Source organism: Neolamprologus brichardi, chromosome 20 (assembly GCF_056152115.1).
Source record: "Neolamprologus brichardi isolate AB-2024 chromosome 20, ASM5615211v1, whole genome shotgun sequence".
In the NCBI taxonomy this organism is placed as follows: Eukaryota; Metazoa; Chordata; class Actinopteri; order Cichliformes; family Cichlidae; genus Neolamprologus; species Neolamprologus brichardi.
This window is the reverse complement of record NC_142123.1, coordinates 22,904,251-22,921,591: the sequence shown is the minus strand read 5'-3', so window position 1 is coordinate 22,921,591 and position 17,341 is coordinate 22,904,251. Positions and strand designations below refer to the sequence as shown.

The following is a 17,341-nucleotide window of genomic DNA, read 5'->3' as shown; positions in this document are numbered from 1 at the left end:
CAGAAAATAATTGCGTTTTTTTAAAGTTTTGTGCTGTTTTTTGTGGTTCGTCTTGTTATTTCTTGTTCCCTGTTGTTCTGTGGAAATATTTCACTATGTTCAGCAGAAAATTCAGACCCTCCCATTACCTCTTTCCAGGATAATCGTGAGTCATACATGCTTCTCATGGCCTGATGCATTCTGTCATTTTGTTAATAACTCAAGACAGACGGGGACGACTTATAAGATGAAAGATTGATCAACATTCATGACCAGTCAAGTGTTGTATTTGCTTTGAAACACTGCCAAGTGGGGGGGTGTTTGTGTCCGTGTTTGCTTAAAGGCTCAAGTCAACTTCTTTTCTGAAAGGGTAAACACTGGACATGTCACATCTGACACTTTGAAGATATGCTTTCCTCCTGAACTTTCCTTTGTTGTGTCTAAACGACTTAATGACTTTCACAGTGCTAGTGAAGTGTTAAACGTGCACCTCCCATCTACTGGGCCCTCACACTGGTTCTGCAGGGTTTTTGTCTTTTCCTGTAAAGTGCCTTGCTGCTATATGATGCCAGACATACTATAGAGTGGTTCTGCTTGTTAGACAGCCTTTCCACAACATCCATATCATGTTTTATCAATGTGCTTGTCTGTTTTCTTTTCTTTAAGGGTCTTTTGTTTTTTTTCTCAGAGGGCGTCAGGGCTTCAATGTTTTAAGTTCCTCAATGCTGGAACAAAACCATCTAACAGATAATATAATAACAATTTTTCAAGTTTAAAATAGTGCTTGGAGGTATTAGGGAAAGATGCAGGATGTCACAAAGACGCCCTGTTCTGTGCATTTCATCTAAAAACACCCTCAAACATGGCCGTTTGAGGGTGTTTTTAGATGAACAATTCTGAGATATAGGCTACATTGAAGCACCAGCAGTTGCCTGATGTTGAGGTTTCCTCGTGACTTCACTTTATGCCTTCATTTAAGCCACGTTTCTCATAAGGTGGCTGTTTTGACATTTTCAGTTCTCATGTGAGTTCACTCGACAACCAGTGTGATCCAAGTCAGAGTTTTTAATCACTCTTTCCAGACATTGTAAAGATTCCCCACCCGACTCTGAGAACCCACTCACCACACAGTTTATATCTTACGATTTGCATTTGAGAAGACACACCTCTCTGAAGACGTCTTGTTTCCGGCTCTGAGCAAGTGAGTGGAAAGTACTGATAAGCATCACAAGCATTTCAGCAGAGCACATGGGGGGGGGGGTGACCTCACAGTGATGTGGAAACCTTTTTTTTTCTCTCTCTATGAACTCTAACCCCCCTTAGATTTCTGCTCTAACTGTAATTACAGCATTTTGTCTTTTTAAGCACATCTATAGTTTTAGTGTGATTATAAATTTAGATTTTAAAAGACGAATTAACCCACAAACCACAACCGCTGATTAATCTAGAGCATTTGATCTTTGGGTGTATTTATCTGAACAGTCAACATGATAAGAGATAATCTACAGCAGTGAGGAAGGATCATTTACATCCATACCTACTAAAGATAGTTATTTTAAGGTTTGTGGGGTTTTTGTAAGTAGACCACAGCTTGTGAGGCTGCTTGTGAAACCATAGAGAGTGACAGAGCTAAACAGTAATGCTGCACGTCTAAGCTGAGCAAATAATTATGCTTACCTTTTCACCATCATACTTTAGAAACACAAAGTACAACCAATGCTGTTGTGAAATTTAAAAGTATTGCCCATATTGTGGCCCCAGATGAAAAGGTAGCAAAACACATTATTCTTTGAACCCAGTAATGAATGCTTGTGCCACATCTGCCCGATAGTTAAGGGAATTTTCATTAAGAGGTTCAAAAGAGGTTCTTCCGATATACAGTGGGGGGTGTAATTTGATCCATTACTGAATTTGTAAGGTTGCTCATTTCCCAAGAAATTAACAGTCAAAATTTAATGTGGATTTTGTTTTAGTGGAGCGAGATGGGATACAAAAAATTAAGAAAAAATATACCATTACACGAAAGTTATACGGTAGATAGATTTGCATGTCAGTGAGTGAAATTTGTATTTGACGCCCAACAACTCAGCCACAGTTCTGGTGCACGCGCATCGGCTGTGCTCCGACGTAGCACAGTGATATCAATCAATCAGTCAGTTTAAGATACTCCTGATCTTAACTCGTGTGTATAAATCGCACCCATCCAAAGAATCAATTTCTCCCATTCCAATCTCTCCAGACCAAAGAGCCGTCAATGGACGTCAAGGACAAGATTGTAGAGCTGCACAAGGTTAGACTAGGCCATAAGACCATCAGCAAGAAGCTTGGTGAGAAGGTGACAACTTTTTGTGGGATCATTTGGTCTGGAGCTATATGCAAGATCTTGTGTTAATCACCTAAAGGCAGTTGGGAAGACAGTCACCAAGATCACCATTGGCTGACTTGCAAATCGATTTATGACATATATTTAATGTTGGGTTTTTTTCTGGATTTTTGATTGATATTCTGTTTCTATTTATTAAAATGAACCAAACTTGATATGATGTGATCAAACTTGATAATTCAGCAGGGGAATAAATAATTATTTACCTCACTGTTTAGCAAACTGCCAACCTGAAATACCAAAGAAAACCCTTGAATGTGTAGTTTAGCATCTAGCTCTTGATGCCAAAGTGAAAATGGAGCTCTGCAAAGTGACCCATTTGTAAACAAATATTGCACCTCATCCAAATCAAGATTTAGCTGATGCGTCTTTGTAAACAAACTATTGTAAGTTTATCTGGGCATGTCTCTATCAGATCTGTACATCAAGGTACTCATTTTTCTTACCATAACCTGAAGGAATGAGTCCATATGACTCTGCCGCTCCATAAATGTTGTTCTTTTAATCTTTTTTTGTTTTGGCTGTATGCTTTGCTCATGTACACATCCATGTATCATACTGCAGAAACTATATTTATTTTGATTTGAAGTGTTTACACTAAAGATGTGACCAAATTTCAATGTGAGTAGTCTGTCTCGTTGTTCTCCCACAAAGCTGTCATTACTGTTGGTCCAGGTCAACTGCTGTATTCACCGCTTCTCCAGTCTGACCCTCAGAGGCTTCCTTTGGAGTTGCCACAGGTCTTTGGGCGTCTGTCATAGCTGGTGTTCTTTGAATTGATTTGTCAGATTTTGACACACCGTTTGTTTACTGCTGCCACATAAGCTTTACATTAGTTTAATAAAGGATTAGACTCACATGCAATAGACTGGCAACCTGTCCATGATGTAGCCCGTCTCTCGTCTCTCTCGCCTCTGGGACTGTTGGGATAGTGTCCAGGTTCCCGCTCCCCATTTTGATGAAATGGATAAGTGAGTGGATACTTGCTTGGATTCCAGGTGGTACTCACTGACTTCTAAATGTTTGCACATTATTATCCTTGTGCTTTTCAGTCATATGTTCCTTTACCTTTATTGTGTAGGTTATGTCTTAATAGGCACTCTGCAGGCGTGGACCTCCACGATCAAAGGCAGGGACTTTGTAACTGTTGCAGCCAGGCGGAGAACTACAATGGAAGAGAAACTGACGTCTCATTAATGTTTTCAGAATCAGAATCAGAAAGACTTTATTTATCCCCAAGGGGCAATTAAGATACAACAGAGCAGCATGACGTTGAAGATAAGGACAGGGCATAAACAGGCTATAAGTGTGAGATAATAAATACACACAGAATATACACTATACACACAGTTTTAGAATTACACAGTTTTAAAATTAAAGTGACTGAATAGGTGAATAAATGACTTTAAGTGACTAAAAGTGAATAAAGTGTCGGCAGTATAAAAAGAGTGTAGAGTAGTTTAAGTTTCTGGTGTGGGAAATGGTCTTATCGGCTGGAGCGTGGCTTCGGGGACAAAGGTGGCTCCCAGAGGGGAGCCATTGGAATGCAGGGTGAAGAATGTGAGAGGTGTCACTTTGGTTTTGCTACTTTCTTTCTTCTGGTTTGTTTATTTTTTTTACCATTGTCATTTTCTACTTATATATACATACATATATAAAAGTGCCCAATGGGCTCTAATGCTGTGCACCATCACCACTTCTGCATGCCCTCCATCGCTCTATAAATCTTCTCTGTGGTCCACTTCTTTCCTCCTGCCTGGCACGACCATTTTCACTATCCTTTGTCCAGTTTGTCCACTAACACCCCACCCCCCACCCCCACCCCCCCATAACTTACTTTACTTTACTTACTGCAGTTGACAGCAATAGTTGTCTCAATGTGCTTTGTATTGTAAAGTATATTGTGAAAGTCCTGTGATATTAAAAGGAAGGCCCCAGCAATTCCTAAAACACTTGGTGATGGTGGAGAGGAAGATCTCTCTCTAGGAATATATCTGTGATAGAACCGGGCTCAGAGAGCAGCAGGCAACTGCTGAGACCTGTTGGGAGGTGAGAGGAAAGAGAAGTGAGACAAAGAGTGCATAGAAAGACAAGCAGGAGGCATAGGTGAGAGTAGACCAAAGCTTATGACATGCAGTGCTGTATGAATATACAGAGAATGGAAAAGAATATGGGAGTGCTTATGCAACATGGAGAGGGATGATTTAGGCTCACTTGATCCAACCCCAACTATAAGAGTTAGAAAAAAGAAACGTTTAAGGCCTAATGTAAAGTAGTGAAGTTGTTTGAAGTCTCTGTCTCCCACTGTACTTTTAAAAATAGGAACAACAGCAACAGCTGTTGTTGTTTTAAAGTTTTAAAGTTAAATTCTAAGGTTGACTGGATTTTCTTTGATACTACAAATTGTTTCTTAGTTGCCATAAAAACTGCTTTTATTCAATTTAATATAAAGTGATAAAACAGAGGCGACTCTCCATGTCAATTTCTGAAAGCAGTGGATTATCCTTAAATATATATTTTGATATAACGCCGGGATTACTACAAGCAGCTCTGTGCGTATTGTATTTCAGAGTGAGCATCATCTCAAGTGTCCCCATTCATCTGTAAGACTAAACACTTTTTTTCTCACCCCGCGGTCTGGGACTTTAATGAGAGGCGGAGCTGCGGTGGCAGAGATTATTCATGAAAAAACACTGACATTTTTTCAAACAAACGCCTTCGGGTTTTAGTCATTTGCCAGTTAGTGAGAACACAGAAGCCAGTTTGAGAACACAGAAAAAACAAGCCGACTCGTGTTTTTTCCAGCTGATAACCCCACGGGCAGATTTCATGAAACTCTACGGCGCTCTGACGCCAGACAGCAGGAAACCTAACAGATGAGCAGAAAAAACAGACCGCTTCGAGATGACACGACGCACTGGCCCTTTATTGCGCGAACATTTCAACTTCAATATGTTTTATATTCGTAAAATACATTTTCCCGCCGCCTTTATAATTCTTTGCTTCTTAGTGTCTCCGGTGATGCTAAAAGATACCACAACGTGTCGGGTAAGTTAAACACAGAGCGCACTACAAAAGCGAAAAGAGCAGAATTTATTTGCGTGAAATGACTGTAAACGCTAAATGAGAGTGTATTGTTATTATTTCCAGTCAAATTAATGAGTGGACTTTGATCTTTTGGTTTTATTTTGTATGTTTGAACTACAGCGGTTGAAGTTGCAGAGAGGAAATGTAAATTAAATCAGAACACAACGATTTAAGACTAATTTGAATGACTTATTACATTTATAACAATGAAAACACACGCCAATCAAAAAAAACCAAGACAAAGAATCCTCCCCAGAGACCAACAGTTTCTTGCTGTGACTGATCAAAAATGGGGGACTTTCTTTGCTCACATCTTTGACTCTTTTATATCGGAGTCACGCTTTTATGTGCGATACCTGATTAATGTGGTTTGAATTAAGCTGACTGAGACTTTCATTGGTTTGGATGGCAGCATATGTTGCCCCCAAACTTGTATATCGCTTATTATAGCACTAACAGTGCTCTCACAGATATCCAGTGGGCCATTTTTCTTTTTAAATGACATAAATGTCTAAATGTTCTTCCTTATTTCTTAATATTTCCTAAACATATTTTTATCTTTGTTCTCCTTACTTTAGATTGGAAACCCAAAAGGTAAGTTATTTAATTTATTTGACTTTTCTCATTGTGAAAGCGTGTGATAGCCGTCCTAATGCTCTTCTGTCCCTGCACAGATCATGTTGATGAAAGATGCCCTGTGGAAATGATAAGTTCTACTATCACTGGGAAGGCTTACTCTGAATGTGTTTCTGTTTATGTCTGGTTGAAAGCTGAGGGTACGGAGTGCAACCATGCCTTCAAAGTTCACATATCCACTTCAAACACACATGTGGATGTATGTCACCACCTATAAAACTGTTATGTGGCACAACTGACAAAGTTGTCTTCTTCCAGATTTTAACAAGAGCCCGAAGCTTAAAATTCTCAGTCCAATTAAGAAGACACTTAGGCCTACCCTGAAAATACTGCCACAGAAAATACAGGTTGGTGTTACCTTTGCAGCTGCACCGAAGAGTGAGAAATGTCAGTATGACTATGCAGTTCATGATGTTAACAGGTACAGTGGTATCATCTCTCATTCTCTCATTCTCTCCTTCTCAGCGTGAGAATAAAACACGTAAAGGTGAAAAGTTCAGCTGTTGCGACTGTAACATACCGCAATTACCAGAGAGAAATACCAGTCGTCCCATGGTAAGATGGCTTTTTTCCTTTGAACTGCTAAAATATTAAGCATAGTTTTATAGATAAATATAACCTGATTGTGGCTGTTTTTTTGTTTTGTTTTTTCATTTGCAGTGGGTGCTTGAATATGACTGTGTCAAGGCGAACACTGGAAACATTGTTTCTGTGCTCTACAGCACGAAGTCACTAAGCTGCAATGTCACTTACAGAGTAGAAGGTAAAGGTGATCTGGAATCTGAAATACAATCTGTGCATTTCTCTACTAGATACATAAACTGATTGTTTCCAGGCAACATGGTGGCATTTGATATTTTAATTGTGGTTGTGAACAGAGCTGTGAACATTTAGATTTAGGTTGGTGGCTTCATGTAAATCACATAATTTCCATAGTCATCAAAAACACTTAGTGACTCAACATCACCGGTGCACCGATTTTTGACTTTTGCTCATTATCAAAACAATGGAAAGATTATCCAGATAGTTCTACGATGCACATTCGTCGTCTTTGAGTAGTTCATCTGCACACGCTCGTGTGCCTCCAGTTATTCAAATATTCTGTGGCTTGTTTTGTGTGTGACAGAAAGTCCAGACTTCGATCTGTCTGTGGATTCGTCATCTAAATCTATCACTGTCGCTATGAAGAGAAAATCCATCGACGTCACCACGAAGAATGAATCTTTTACTGTTACCATGAACACTGAAGAGGTCTATGTCAGACACTGTTACAAAAATGAATGGAAATGCAAGGGCGAGAGGCATCCCCTGAAAGTGAGTATTACGGGCAAGTTTACTTATTACCTTGTTTTTGGTAGTGTTTGCACACTTGTGTGTCATTCTGTCTGTGAACACGATGGCTCGAAAAGCTTTTAATTAATTCTGATGAAACTTTCTAGGGGTCATGTTAACAATCCAACAAAATTTGGGTTACATCTGCTGACGGGTCATCAAGGTCAACCTAATGACCGATTGGTTGAAAATGGGCAAAAAAGAATATAACTTAGAAACGGTGACTCTTACAAATGTGGTGTGTATTGTCAAAATATAGAAATTACCACATTTGACCTTTGACCTCTCCTTCAAGGTCAATATATTTATCTAAAGGTCAAAGTGGTGATAATGCTACATTTTCAATCATTTGCTATTTCAAATGACAATAATGTGTCAGCATGGGTTACTTTTTGAGTATAGTTAATCGTAAGTATAGTTATTATGGTGTTGTTACGTAGGTTACGTTTAACAGGTTATAACTGTTTAAATACATAACATACTGAATACATGTACAATGTGCTCAAATAAGTATTATTGTTTGAAAACAACATACACTGGTGATTAAAATCTTTTTTCACTTGATATTTACTACTAAACATTTAAATTAACTAACTTAACAATCCAATGAAAACTACAGATGTGCTATATTCACATAAATTAAAACTAGTTACACTCCAAATGATGTAAAGTATATTAAAATGGGTTTCAAGTGGGCAAATTATTGGCCTGCACGTTGCTCTTGTTTTTACTGCACTGCAAACGTCTGAAAATATGTTTAAAAAGAACAAAATAAAATTAAATGGAAACATAAAAAAAATACAGTTGAATTCCCGTAATACTCACTTTTTAAAAAACAGCAATAGGACTGACCAAAAAATTGTACAGTAACACCAAATATAAGAAACAAACAGGCCAGAGGGTAAAAGGCACGGAAATTAAACAATACAGGAGTCCCTAGAAAGTAACCTAAAATCACAGAGAACATCTCACACTGGGTCCAAGGCCGGGACTCAAAGTGGACTCAAACGTAAATATTCCATAAGAGAGTGAGCTGCCTTGACCAGCTTGTGTTGAAAAGTTGTAATGTGTTTGTGTGTGCTTTACAGATTGATACGTCCCAGTCAGCTATTCTCAACATCTCTTACCTGCTGCCCTGTGTGTGCATAGAGGTGAGCTGAGTGTAATCGTCAGTGGAGCAGTATTTTGTGTTGTCAGTATTCTTTCTTACACCAGGTCTTGTTTGTATTGGCAGGCATATTACACCCACACTGACGCAACGCGGCGTAAAAAGTGCCCCATTGAAGAGACACTCATGGGTGAGTGTGACTGAGAACGTTTTTAGGCGTTGTGATGTTTAGAAAGGGAGATAAGAAACTTTTGAATTGAATTCCTCTTTTTAAAGCACAAAATGTGAAAACAAGACAACACCAAGCAGATGGTCCTCAGATTACATTAAACTATAAATAAGTAACCAGGTTTTAGGGAAAGAAAAAAAAACTGCACACAAGCCAGAGGGACGCACTTCTGTCTGAAGACAGCATTAAAACCGCGCACAAGTGAAACATTCTTCAGCGTGTCTGTGTTCACAGCATGATTCAGATAACTTAGGACCTGAATTTACTGGTTCCTAGTTATAGCTGAATCAGTAGAGTGACACATATTCTTCAAGATAAGGCAGTTTAATAAAGTAACAAGTCAAAGAGAATAAAGCCCTCAGGGAAGTGAGAACTCAAAGGCTGGGATGGAAAAATGAGTCCCGTCACAGTTTTATGGCAATTGAGAAACCAAATCCCATAACTTCAGAGCCCGAGCTTACGCAATACTTCTTATCCAAAATTGACTTTTTGAATAAGTATAACGGTGTCGTCATTTTGCCCCTTCTCGAGCTCCCTAAGACCTGGTAGTACGTCCTCCTCCGAGCTCTCTCTCTCTCTCGGACGTGTGGCCCTCCTCCACCTCACATCCTCACAGCACTCAGTGTGACTCCACTTCCACATTTCTGAGTAAAATCCTGTCTGCGTCACTCAGCCCTCTATCATACCATCCATGGTCATTGTTAATGGTGGGGAGCCATGACCTCACAAAACAGGTTTATGTGAGAGTCGGGTCTGCAGAATGGAGTTTAAAAAAAAGAAGCTAGACTCTGACAAGTTATTTGTTAATATGATGTTTTAGTAATCAGACGTGTTTCTGTCATCTAACTCTTTTAATTTTCATAAAGTAAAACTTTTTTAGTAAAACTAATTGGAAACAATGCATCACATCATTCTGTGATCAAACAAGGGACAATAACAACAGAAAACAAACAAACAATTTTGGGGGAAAATTGAAAGATGTAACATTTAAATTTGAATGAATGAAATAATAAATAAATATCCAAACATTTTTTCTTCTGGCTCTCAGGAGGATATACCAGTCCTCTAAAGCTAGGACTTCTGGCTTAAGCCATTTCTTTGTATTTGCTTTCCTGTCCATTAAACTTATCAAGAATCAAAGTAGGTCGTTATTTTGTAAACTTGCAGATGGAGAATTTAGAAATTCATAATTGTACAAAACAAAACAGAAATATGTTATTATTTGTCCTTAATAAAGCAACTAATTCTGCAAATAATAGTAATGTGTTCAGTTTTGGACACGTCCAAAATATGTGGTAATGGCCGGCTTTTTAGAAGCCACAGTTTCTCCAACAACAAGAAGCTTTGGAAAATGAGTGCTCTACAGCTTTTTTGAAATGTTTATCTGTGAAATACTTGATAAATACAAGGCGCTTCATCATTCCCCTTGTCTTAAAATCTTTCACAATGCCAAAAAATGCAAACCTCACACAAGCTACAATACAAGTTTTGTTACAGCAAACGGGCCTGTCACACTAAAACAAAACAAACTGACTCTTGCAATGCAGGATTCTGCAGCGTACGATGTTTCAGATTTCCGTAAGCACATCTGTGTCAGTTACTCCCATCCTCTTCCATTGTTGTGTTCAAGGAAGTTTTATTGCATTACCAGAAAGTGCTGCCAACTTTTTGTTGCAGTTGCAGTGGTTGTGTTCTCTAAAGTGGTTGTGTTTCATTCATTTAGATTGAATACATATTAAAGAGATTAATTTTTATCCGTATGACAAATACACATAATTACCCACTTAATGAACTTATGATCTGAGCTTTGCGACATGATGCATTTCCTATTGGAAGCAGCCATCAGAAGATGGGTACAGTGTGGACATAAAGGGGTGGACGTTGTCAGCAACAATACTCAGGTAGACTGTGATGTTTCATTGATGCTCAGCTGATACTAAGGGGCCCAAAGTGTCCCAGTAAAAGGGGCTTCACACCATTACACTCAAATTCTGACTGTGACCCAAAGGTCACAGCACAAATCGAGACTCGTCAGATCAAGCAACATTTGTCTGCCATTCTCTTGTCCAGTTTTTGTTCTTAGCTGACAGGAATAGTATGCTGCTGTAGCCCATCAGCTTCACATCTAGATGTGTTTTGCATTCAGAGATGCTCCTTGGCATGCTTTGGTTGTAACAGCGGTATTTCAGTTACTTATTGTATTCCCGCGGGCTTGAAGCAGTCTGGCCTTTCTCCTCTGACCGCTGGCATCAACAAGGCATTTTCACCCAGAGCTCTGCCACTCCCCAGATATATTCTCTTGTTCAGACCATGCTCTGCAAACCTTCCAGATGATTGCGTCGGGAAAATCCCGGTAGATCAGCTGTTGTAGAAAGTTGTTTTGACCCTGTCTGCATGCATAAATACGCTGAATTACTGCCATGTGATTGGATGATCAGATATTTGCATTAACAAGCAGTTAAACAGGTGTACACAACACTCTGGCAGGTTAATACAAGTTTCAATATGTGCTGTTAGGAGGACGTCTTTGTTTGTTTGTTTACATAAGATAATACAGAAGAATTATGTTGCTGTATCCTTTTAAGAGATAATATTGTTACAGAAGTTATCCAGCAGAGCAGCTGTGACTCCATTATTGATAATACTGCCAGCCTGCTACGCAGTAACTGATACAAGACGCATTTTTGTATTAATATGATAACAGGATTTAACACGTTTCATGGTACTTATATAAAGCTTTTTCTACTCATGTTGAGCACTTGAAGCACTTACTACAAGCCTCATTCACCCATTAATGCAAGTGCCTTTTGTTTTCTATGTCTAAGCACTTTTAAACTAATATTCATGCACTCACCCTCTGATGGATGCGTCGGGAAAAACTCGCCGTTCAGTATCTTGCCCAGAGCTACTTAGACATGAAGGTTGGAGGAGCCAGAGTTCAATACACTGACTTTCCACAGCCTGCTCCACCTACTGAGCCACAGCCGTCCCAAATGAGTTATAAAGCACTTTTAAAAACAGCAATAAAGTGCTGTACAATAACACCAAACATAAAAGGCAAACACAGGCCAGAGGGTAAAAGACGCGGGGGAAAAAGAGCAACAGAACTTAAACAATACAGGAGTAAAAGTAACTTAAAGTCACTGTCAACATCTCACACTGGGTCGAAGTCGATTTAAAAGCAAACGTTGCCTAGAGAGTGAGCTGCCTTGACTGTTTTTCCTCTTTAAAACTCTATAACAGGCCCGAAAGTAAGAAACCCCCAAATGTCTAGTCTTAACCAAACTGAACAATCCTGGTCTATTTCTTCATTCTTTTAGTGTTGTTATTAAGTTGGGCCAATGGTCTGATGATTGTAGGTTTATAGTTATGGACCAAGAGACTCTTGCAAATGCAAATGCAAAACTAAAAGTGTCTTCATGACGATGGACAAGAAGGTGTTCATTTTTTTTTTTTTTTTTTTTTTTTGTCTGTCTCGTTGTCTAAAACTGACCTAAAAAATGCATATGTTCACATACATCTGTGCGTTCATGCATGTCTGTTTGGTGGTGTTTATTGTGATCCAGTAATACAGGTGATACAGGTTGGCCAACGTTTGCATCCCGGGAATGTTATTGGCATGTCGTTCTAAATTTTTTTGCGTTAACATCGCCTCAACAGATGGCAGAGATGCGTTTTCCACCTCTGAAATCACTTTCTACACGGACGGTTTTATGCTGAAAACACTGTGCCCAGCCAGCCAGCTGAACATCTCTGCCTCCCTCTGCTGGATGCAGCACAAACACCTCTGCACGCCTGTGCTTAACTCCACCCTGGAGAAGAAAGACAAGCTTGTAAGCATAGCAGCATCCATGACGAATATTTGTGGGAAATTTTTGTTTTTGTTTTTGTTTTTTAAACACCAATTTTGACTTTTTAACAGAAATATGACACTACTGCAGTGGACAAACACCCTCAGATGTGTGTGCAGGTGAGAAGCACCTAGATGCGTTGATTGGAAACAGGCACCGCTACCTTACCCTACCCTTATTCACAGATGTTAATTCGTTTTTACAGCTTTCTGTACAAGGCATACGCAACATCTCTTGCCCTTTTACAGCAGGTGAGTGGGTGGATGTGGCATGGAGGAATTTTACTAACAGCTCTAATAAGTCTCAGGTTGTTTGTGTGCTTTCCCTTATGCACTCAGTCTTCCTTTTTGTCCCCCACAGATACGCCTTCTTGGGAGGTCTCTATTGGACCTGGAAGGCAGATGATAATGGTACATGTCAACTCTTTTTCTCCAGCAACGTTTTCAAGCCAACTCTGTGTCCTTACTGAGAGTGAATGCACAGCTGTAGGGAATGCACATTCAGTTACAATGGTTGGTAAAAAAAAAAAAAGCATTTTTAATACAGATTAAAAAACAAGGAAAAAATTCATGCTAAAGGACAAATATGTGAACATGTGTGCATATGTTCTCTATTTTATAGGAAGGAAACACAAGTGAAAAAATAATAAATTTGCCTCTTCACTTTTATTCTAAAAATCCTTGCGTCCAGGTAAATATACATACACACATACATGTATGTATTTCTGGATTTTATGCATTTTATCATCTATATTCTCGTGCTGTTGTTCAGGTGTGGCAGTCGGATCCTGTTCGTCATGGAAGAAGAATTTTGTGCCCGGACTGTAAGTGTGCTCACAAACCTGAACCTGCCAGCATAAGTTGGTGCATCTGAATGTTCATACACACACAACTCCTACAAAGTAAATAAATTCACCATTATCTGTTTTATTTATTCTTACCTGTTTTTCTTACAGACACCCACAATAGACTCGGCTTGTATGCGGTGGCAGTTCTGATATTTGTGTTTGTAGTTGCGTCGTTTGGAATTTTTATCCACCGTGCTACAAAGAGGGGAGCTGCAGGTTAGTTCATTTACCTCACTGCAAATCATGTTTTCATTTACAGTTTCAAGGCACAGGCTAATTTAAATTGAATGACTACTCTGTCCTGAATTTATTTCAATTTATTTCTATTATTTTAGCTTCACTGTTGGTCTTAAAGGAGCAACTAAAACACATAAAGGACATGCTCTTTTTTCCCCCCTTGTCTTTTCCGATAAATTTAGGTTGGCTGTATATCCAGAAGCCACTGCTGCTGGTGTGTTCATCAGGTCAGTCGGACCATATCTCTGCTGTGTGTGCATTAGCCTCAATTCTTCAGGAGGAACTAGGTGCCACAGTACGCACACCTCTGTGGGCCCAAAACTCTAAAAGCCAGGATGAGTCGGGGCCTGGTGTGGCAGATCTGGGCCCACTTCCCTGGCTGTATGGGCAGTGGGATGCTGTCTGCAAGGAGCAAGGAAAAGTGCTTGTAATTTGGAGTCCTGAAGCCAAGAAAACCTATCAGAAGTGGACAATGGAGAGGGCAAACACAGATCAGAGTGAAAGAAAAGAGGTAGACTGCAGAAATGCACACACGAAACATGAGAAAACTAAGGCAGAGCTGGAAGAGGATGTGAAGCAGAATGGAAGAAAATTAGGAAAATTTAAAAAAGAAAAAGCTGTTGGAAAAAAAGATGGTGCTAAATTATGTGACGATAAAGACTCGTACCGACAAAAGGAGGCCTCTGCATTGATAGAGCCAATGTTCACAGCTGTGCTGGCTCGCTTAAAAAGGGTGCTGCAGGAGCACAAAAATCAAGAAGTTGTTCTTATCTATTTCCAGGGCCTCGGCCACAGCAAGGATATTCCAAAAGCCTTCAGGGAGGTCCGTCAGTACTGCTTACCCCAGGATTTCAGGGGTTTAATAGGGGAGCTGGGAGAGATGACAAGAAGTGTTAGATTTAGGTGGCCCTGCTGGCCCAGAGTCCTTTCTAAAGTGCTGGCAATATGGCTGGCACAGAAACTATCTCAGAGGCTGCAGACGCTCGTGCCTCAGACACAACAAAATAAAGTGCAATCAAGAAAATATCATCGATGAAAAAGACATTACATAAGCCTGAGAGCAGTCTGAAGTGGCCTTTGGCTGCCAGACCTTGAACTGTGCAGGTGTATGTGTTTCTACACGGGAGAAACACTACCACTACCGTGGAAAGCAGAGAAGTTTTAATCTCAAGTTTCAAAGTGACAGAAGTGGTTTTTTTGTTTTTTGTTTTGCTGGAAACACGAGACACGGGAGCCGGTGTTCCATTGCAAGCTCCTGAAACCCTCACTCTGTACGAACTATTCATTACCGAGCTCTGCTGTGTCCAGTATGCCACAAGATGTTTTGCATGTTAAGAAGAGCTAAACACTCTGTCCTTTGCACAGCATTTAGCCTCTGACAGAGGGTTCTTTATGTTACTTTCGTGACTGAAGCCCTGGTGAACACCTGTCTTATCTGCACGAATATGCTAACCACTATGAAAATCTTGTTGCAAATAATAACTCACTTTTTTCATGAACACATTTAATGTTTCAAAGTGTTGTGACAGCACAGGTGACAAACTGCGTGACTGCTGTTCACAAAAAAAACCGTCAAATTTGCATAGGATTTTCTAAACACAGACATTAAGCCAAAGCTTTCATCGGATTTCCACTTTTACTGCAAATGTAAAATGTGCTTTACTAATTAGAAAGTAACTGCATTCATGTGTTTATCTTTTTGGCCTTTAGTGAGTTTAATAGCTTTTTGTAGTAATAACTCCTATTTATGACTGGGGCTACTTCTACAGCTGTGTCTACAAGTGTGGTTTTTGCACACATACTACCTCCTGCATTTTAAAAGTGAAGAATAATTAACATTTTGGCCTTTTTTTTTGTTGTTGTATTTTTTCCCCATTGTGTTTTTCACTATGCTTGTTATTTCATGAATGGAAACGAAAAATGAACATGAATGGTAAGACTTGGCTGGGGGACTCAATGAGACAGAAACAGATAAAGCCAGTATTATTCAAATTATCCAACGGAAAACATGTAGTGCAGTGGTTACCTCAAAATCTCAGAGCATTAGAACAAGAAAACCGTGTCTGTGGTACTTTCCCATGTCTTATATTTATTGCAGAAGTTTTATGAACTTCAACGGTGAACATTATGCAAAGTGAGTTTAAACAGAAAAGTGACATCTCGTCTGGATCTACAGACAAAAGTGATTGACCTTTGAAGAAGTGTTTGTTCAGTTTTACTAGTTATTCCCTGAAGCTGTTTTCCCTTCTTAAGTATTTTAAGGTGACATTAGCCTGCGGCACGGTTTGCATTATGAGAATATGTTTTGAATAAAAAAAACAGACTGCTTGACAAAATAATTACTTTGACAAAGTATCTCTTTAATCGCAGAAATTTCTTTTTTCTGTATTTGTCGCCTGTTTTATAAACTTCATATAATAAGTTGTTTGTTCATTTGAGTTATGGCAGCACAACACCGACTAAGCTTGCGTGACAGACTTGCTAGACAGGATTAATCGTGAAGTAAAGGTCTGCTGCATGATTTAGCAAAGAAAACACGAAGGTTTCCATGTAAGCTTCTAGATTCCTACAAGACCTCTGGAGGGTAGTTTGATGTAATACTGTAGCAGCAATAAAGCCACAATTTTATAATGTTACATGAATAAATACATAAAATAAATACGTAAATCAAACAAGTTACATATCTAGCTAGTATCATTTTGTTTAAACTGCAAAGGAGGGCATTTACTCTGGTATTATGAGAAATGTATATATGCATCTGCATGGTTTGCATATCTCTCTTAACCTCCTAGGACCTGGCGTCCACATATGTGGACATCAATTTTGGGTTATTTAAACCAAAATAATCAATTTTGTTCTACAAGGGCCTGATATCCACTTATGAGGACATTAAACTGTTCGATCGAAATTTTAAACGAATATCTTCATATGAGGTTCTCATTTCTCTTAAAAACAAAATTCAGGTAAAAAAAAAAAAAAAAAAATCTGTTAATTCTTTCTTTTTACATTCATCGGGTCCCAATATGCCCAAGTATCAAAGAGAAATTAAAAATGCATGCCGTGGAAGAGTTCGGGTCTTAGTGGTTTAAACAAGCAATGTTGGTCATGTTTCAGGTGCCATAAAATGAGAAGTGAAACGAAAGAGTTTGTTAGTGCAGGTGTTTCAGTTTTCTTGATAAGATGACTAATCTAACACACAGTGGACCAAATTGGCATGTTCAGTTAGAGAGAAGTTAAACGATAAGCAACTTGCAAGTGAAAAAAACAACAACCATAAAGCATCCATCTACATCATTATTGTCACAATGATGGCAAAGTTTAACTGAGCAACATAATGAAAATTTGCCCGCTGACTCATTATGACTGTTTTCAATCTGTTGCAAAAAACTCTCAAAAAAACATAAACAAAAAATAGACCAGAAAATGTTGGCACACACGTGGTTGTTGTGACCGTTTAAGATAATGAAAAATAAACAGACGTTTGTTCTGATCAGCTTCTCGTTACTTCTTGACTTTCTCTCTTCACAACAATCAGTGTGAGTCATGTTGCCAAGCAGGTTTGTTTTTATAATTTGGTGTGCGTGCCGCTTTATGTTTATGTTGCTAAATGATTCACCAGCCCTGCAGAAACTCACGTTGCAGCTGACAGCTT

The 17,341-nt window shown here is 39.1% G+C and overlaps 1 protein-coding gene across 1 annotated transcript; it reads left to right on the top strand.

The window, feature by feature from the left end:
• Positions 1-5,114: 5,114 nt before the first annotated feature.
• Positions 5,115-14,805, top strand: il17re (interleukin 17 receptor E). Its single transcript, XM_006796438.2, has 17 exons — positions 5,115-5,410; positions 6,028-6,043; positions 6,124-6,225; positions 6,344-6,432; positions 6,551-6,640; positions 6,746-6,848; positions 7,212-7,399; positions 8,506-8,568; positions 8,652-8,715; positions 12,415-12,587; positions 12,677-12,724; positions 12,811-12,856; positions 12,966-13,117; positions 13,227-13,295; positions 13,377-13,428; positions 13,561-13,668; positions 13,872-14,805. Exons 1-17 carry the CDS (start codon positions 5,267-5,269, stop codon positions 14,723-14,725), a joined length of 2,361 nt encoding a protein of 786 aa, XP_006796501.2. The 5' UTR covers positions 5,115-5,266; the 3' UTR covers positions 14,726-14,805.
• Positions 14,806-17,341: the final 2,536 nt, after the last annotated feature.

What these genes read in the sequence shown, in the direction of transcription:
- il17re (XM_006796438.2), top strand. Translation starts at nt 5,267, where the DNA reads ATGACACGACGCACTGGCCCTTTATTGCGCGAACATTTCAACTTCAAT. An exon ending in CTCTTGCCCTTTTACAGCAG is followed by an intron (nt 12,857 to 12,965) that starts GTGAGTGGGTGG and finishes TGTCCCCCACAG; the next exon opens with ATACGCCTTCTTGGGAGGTC. An exon ending in AAGAATTTTGTGCCCGGACT is followed by an intron (nt 13,429 to 13,560) that starts GTAAGTGTGCTC and finishes TTTTTCTTACAG; the next exon opens with ACACCCACAATAGACTCGGC.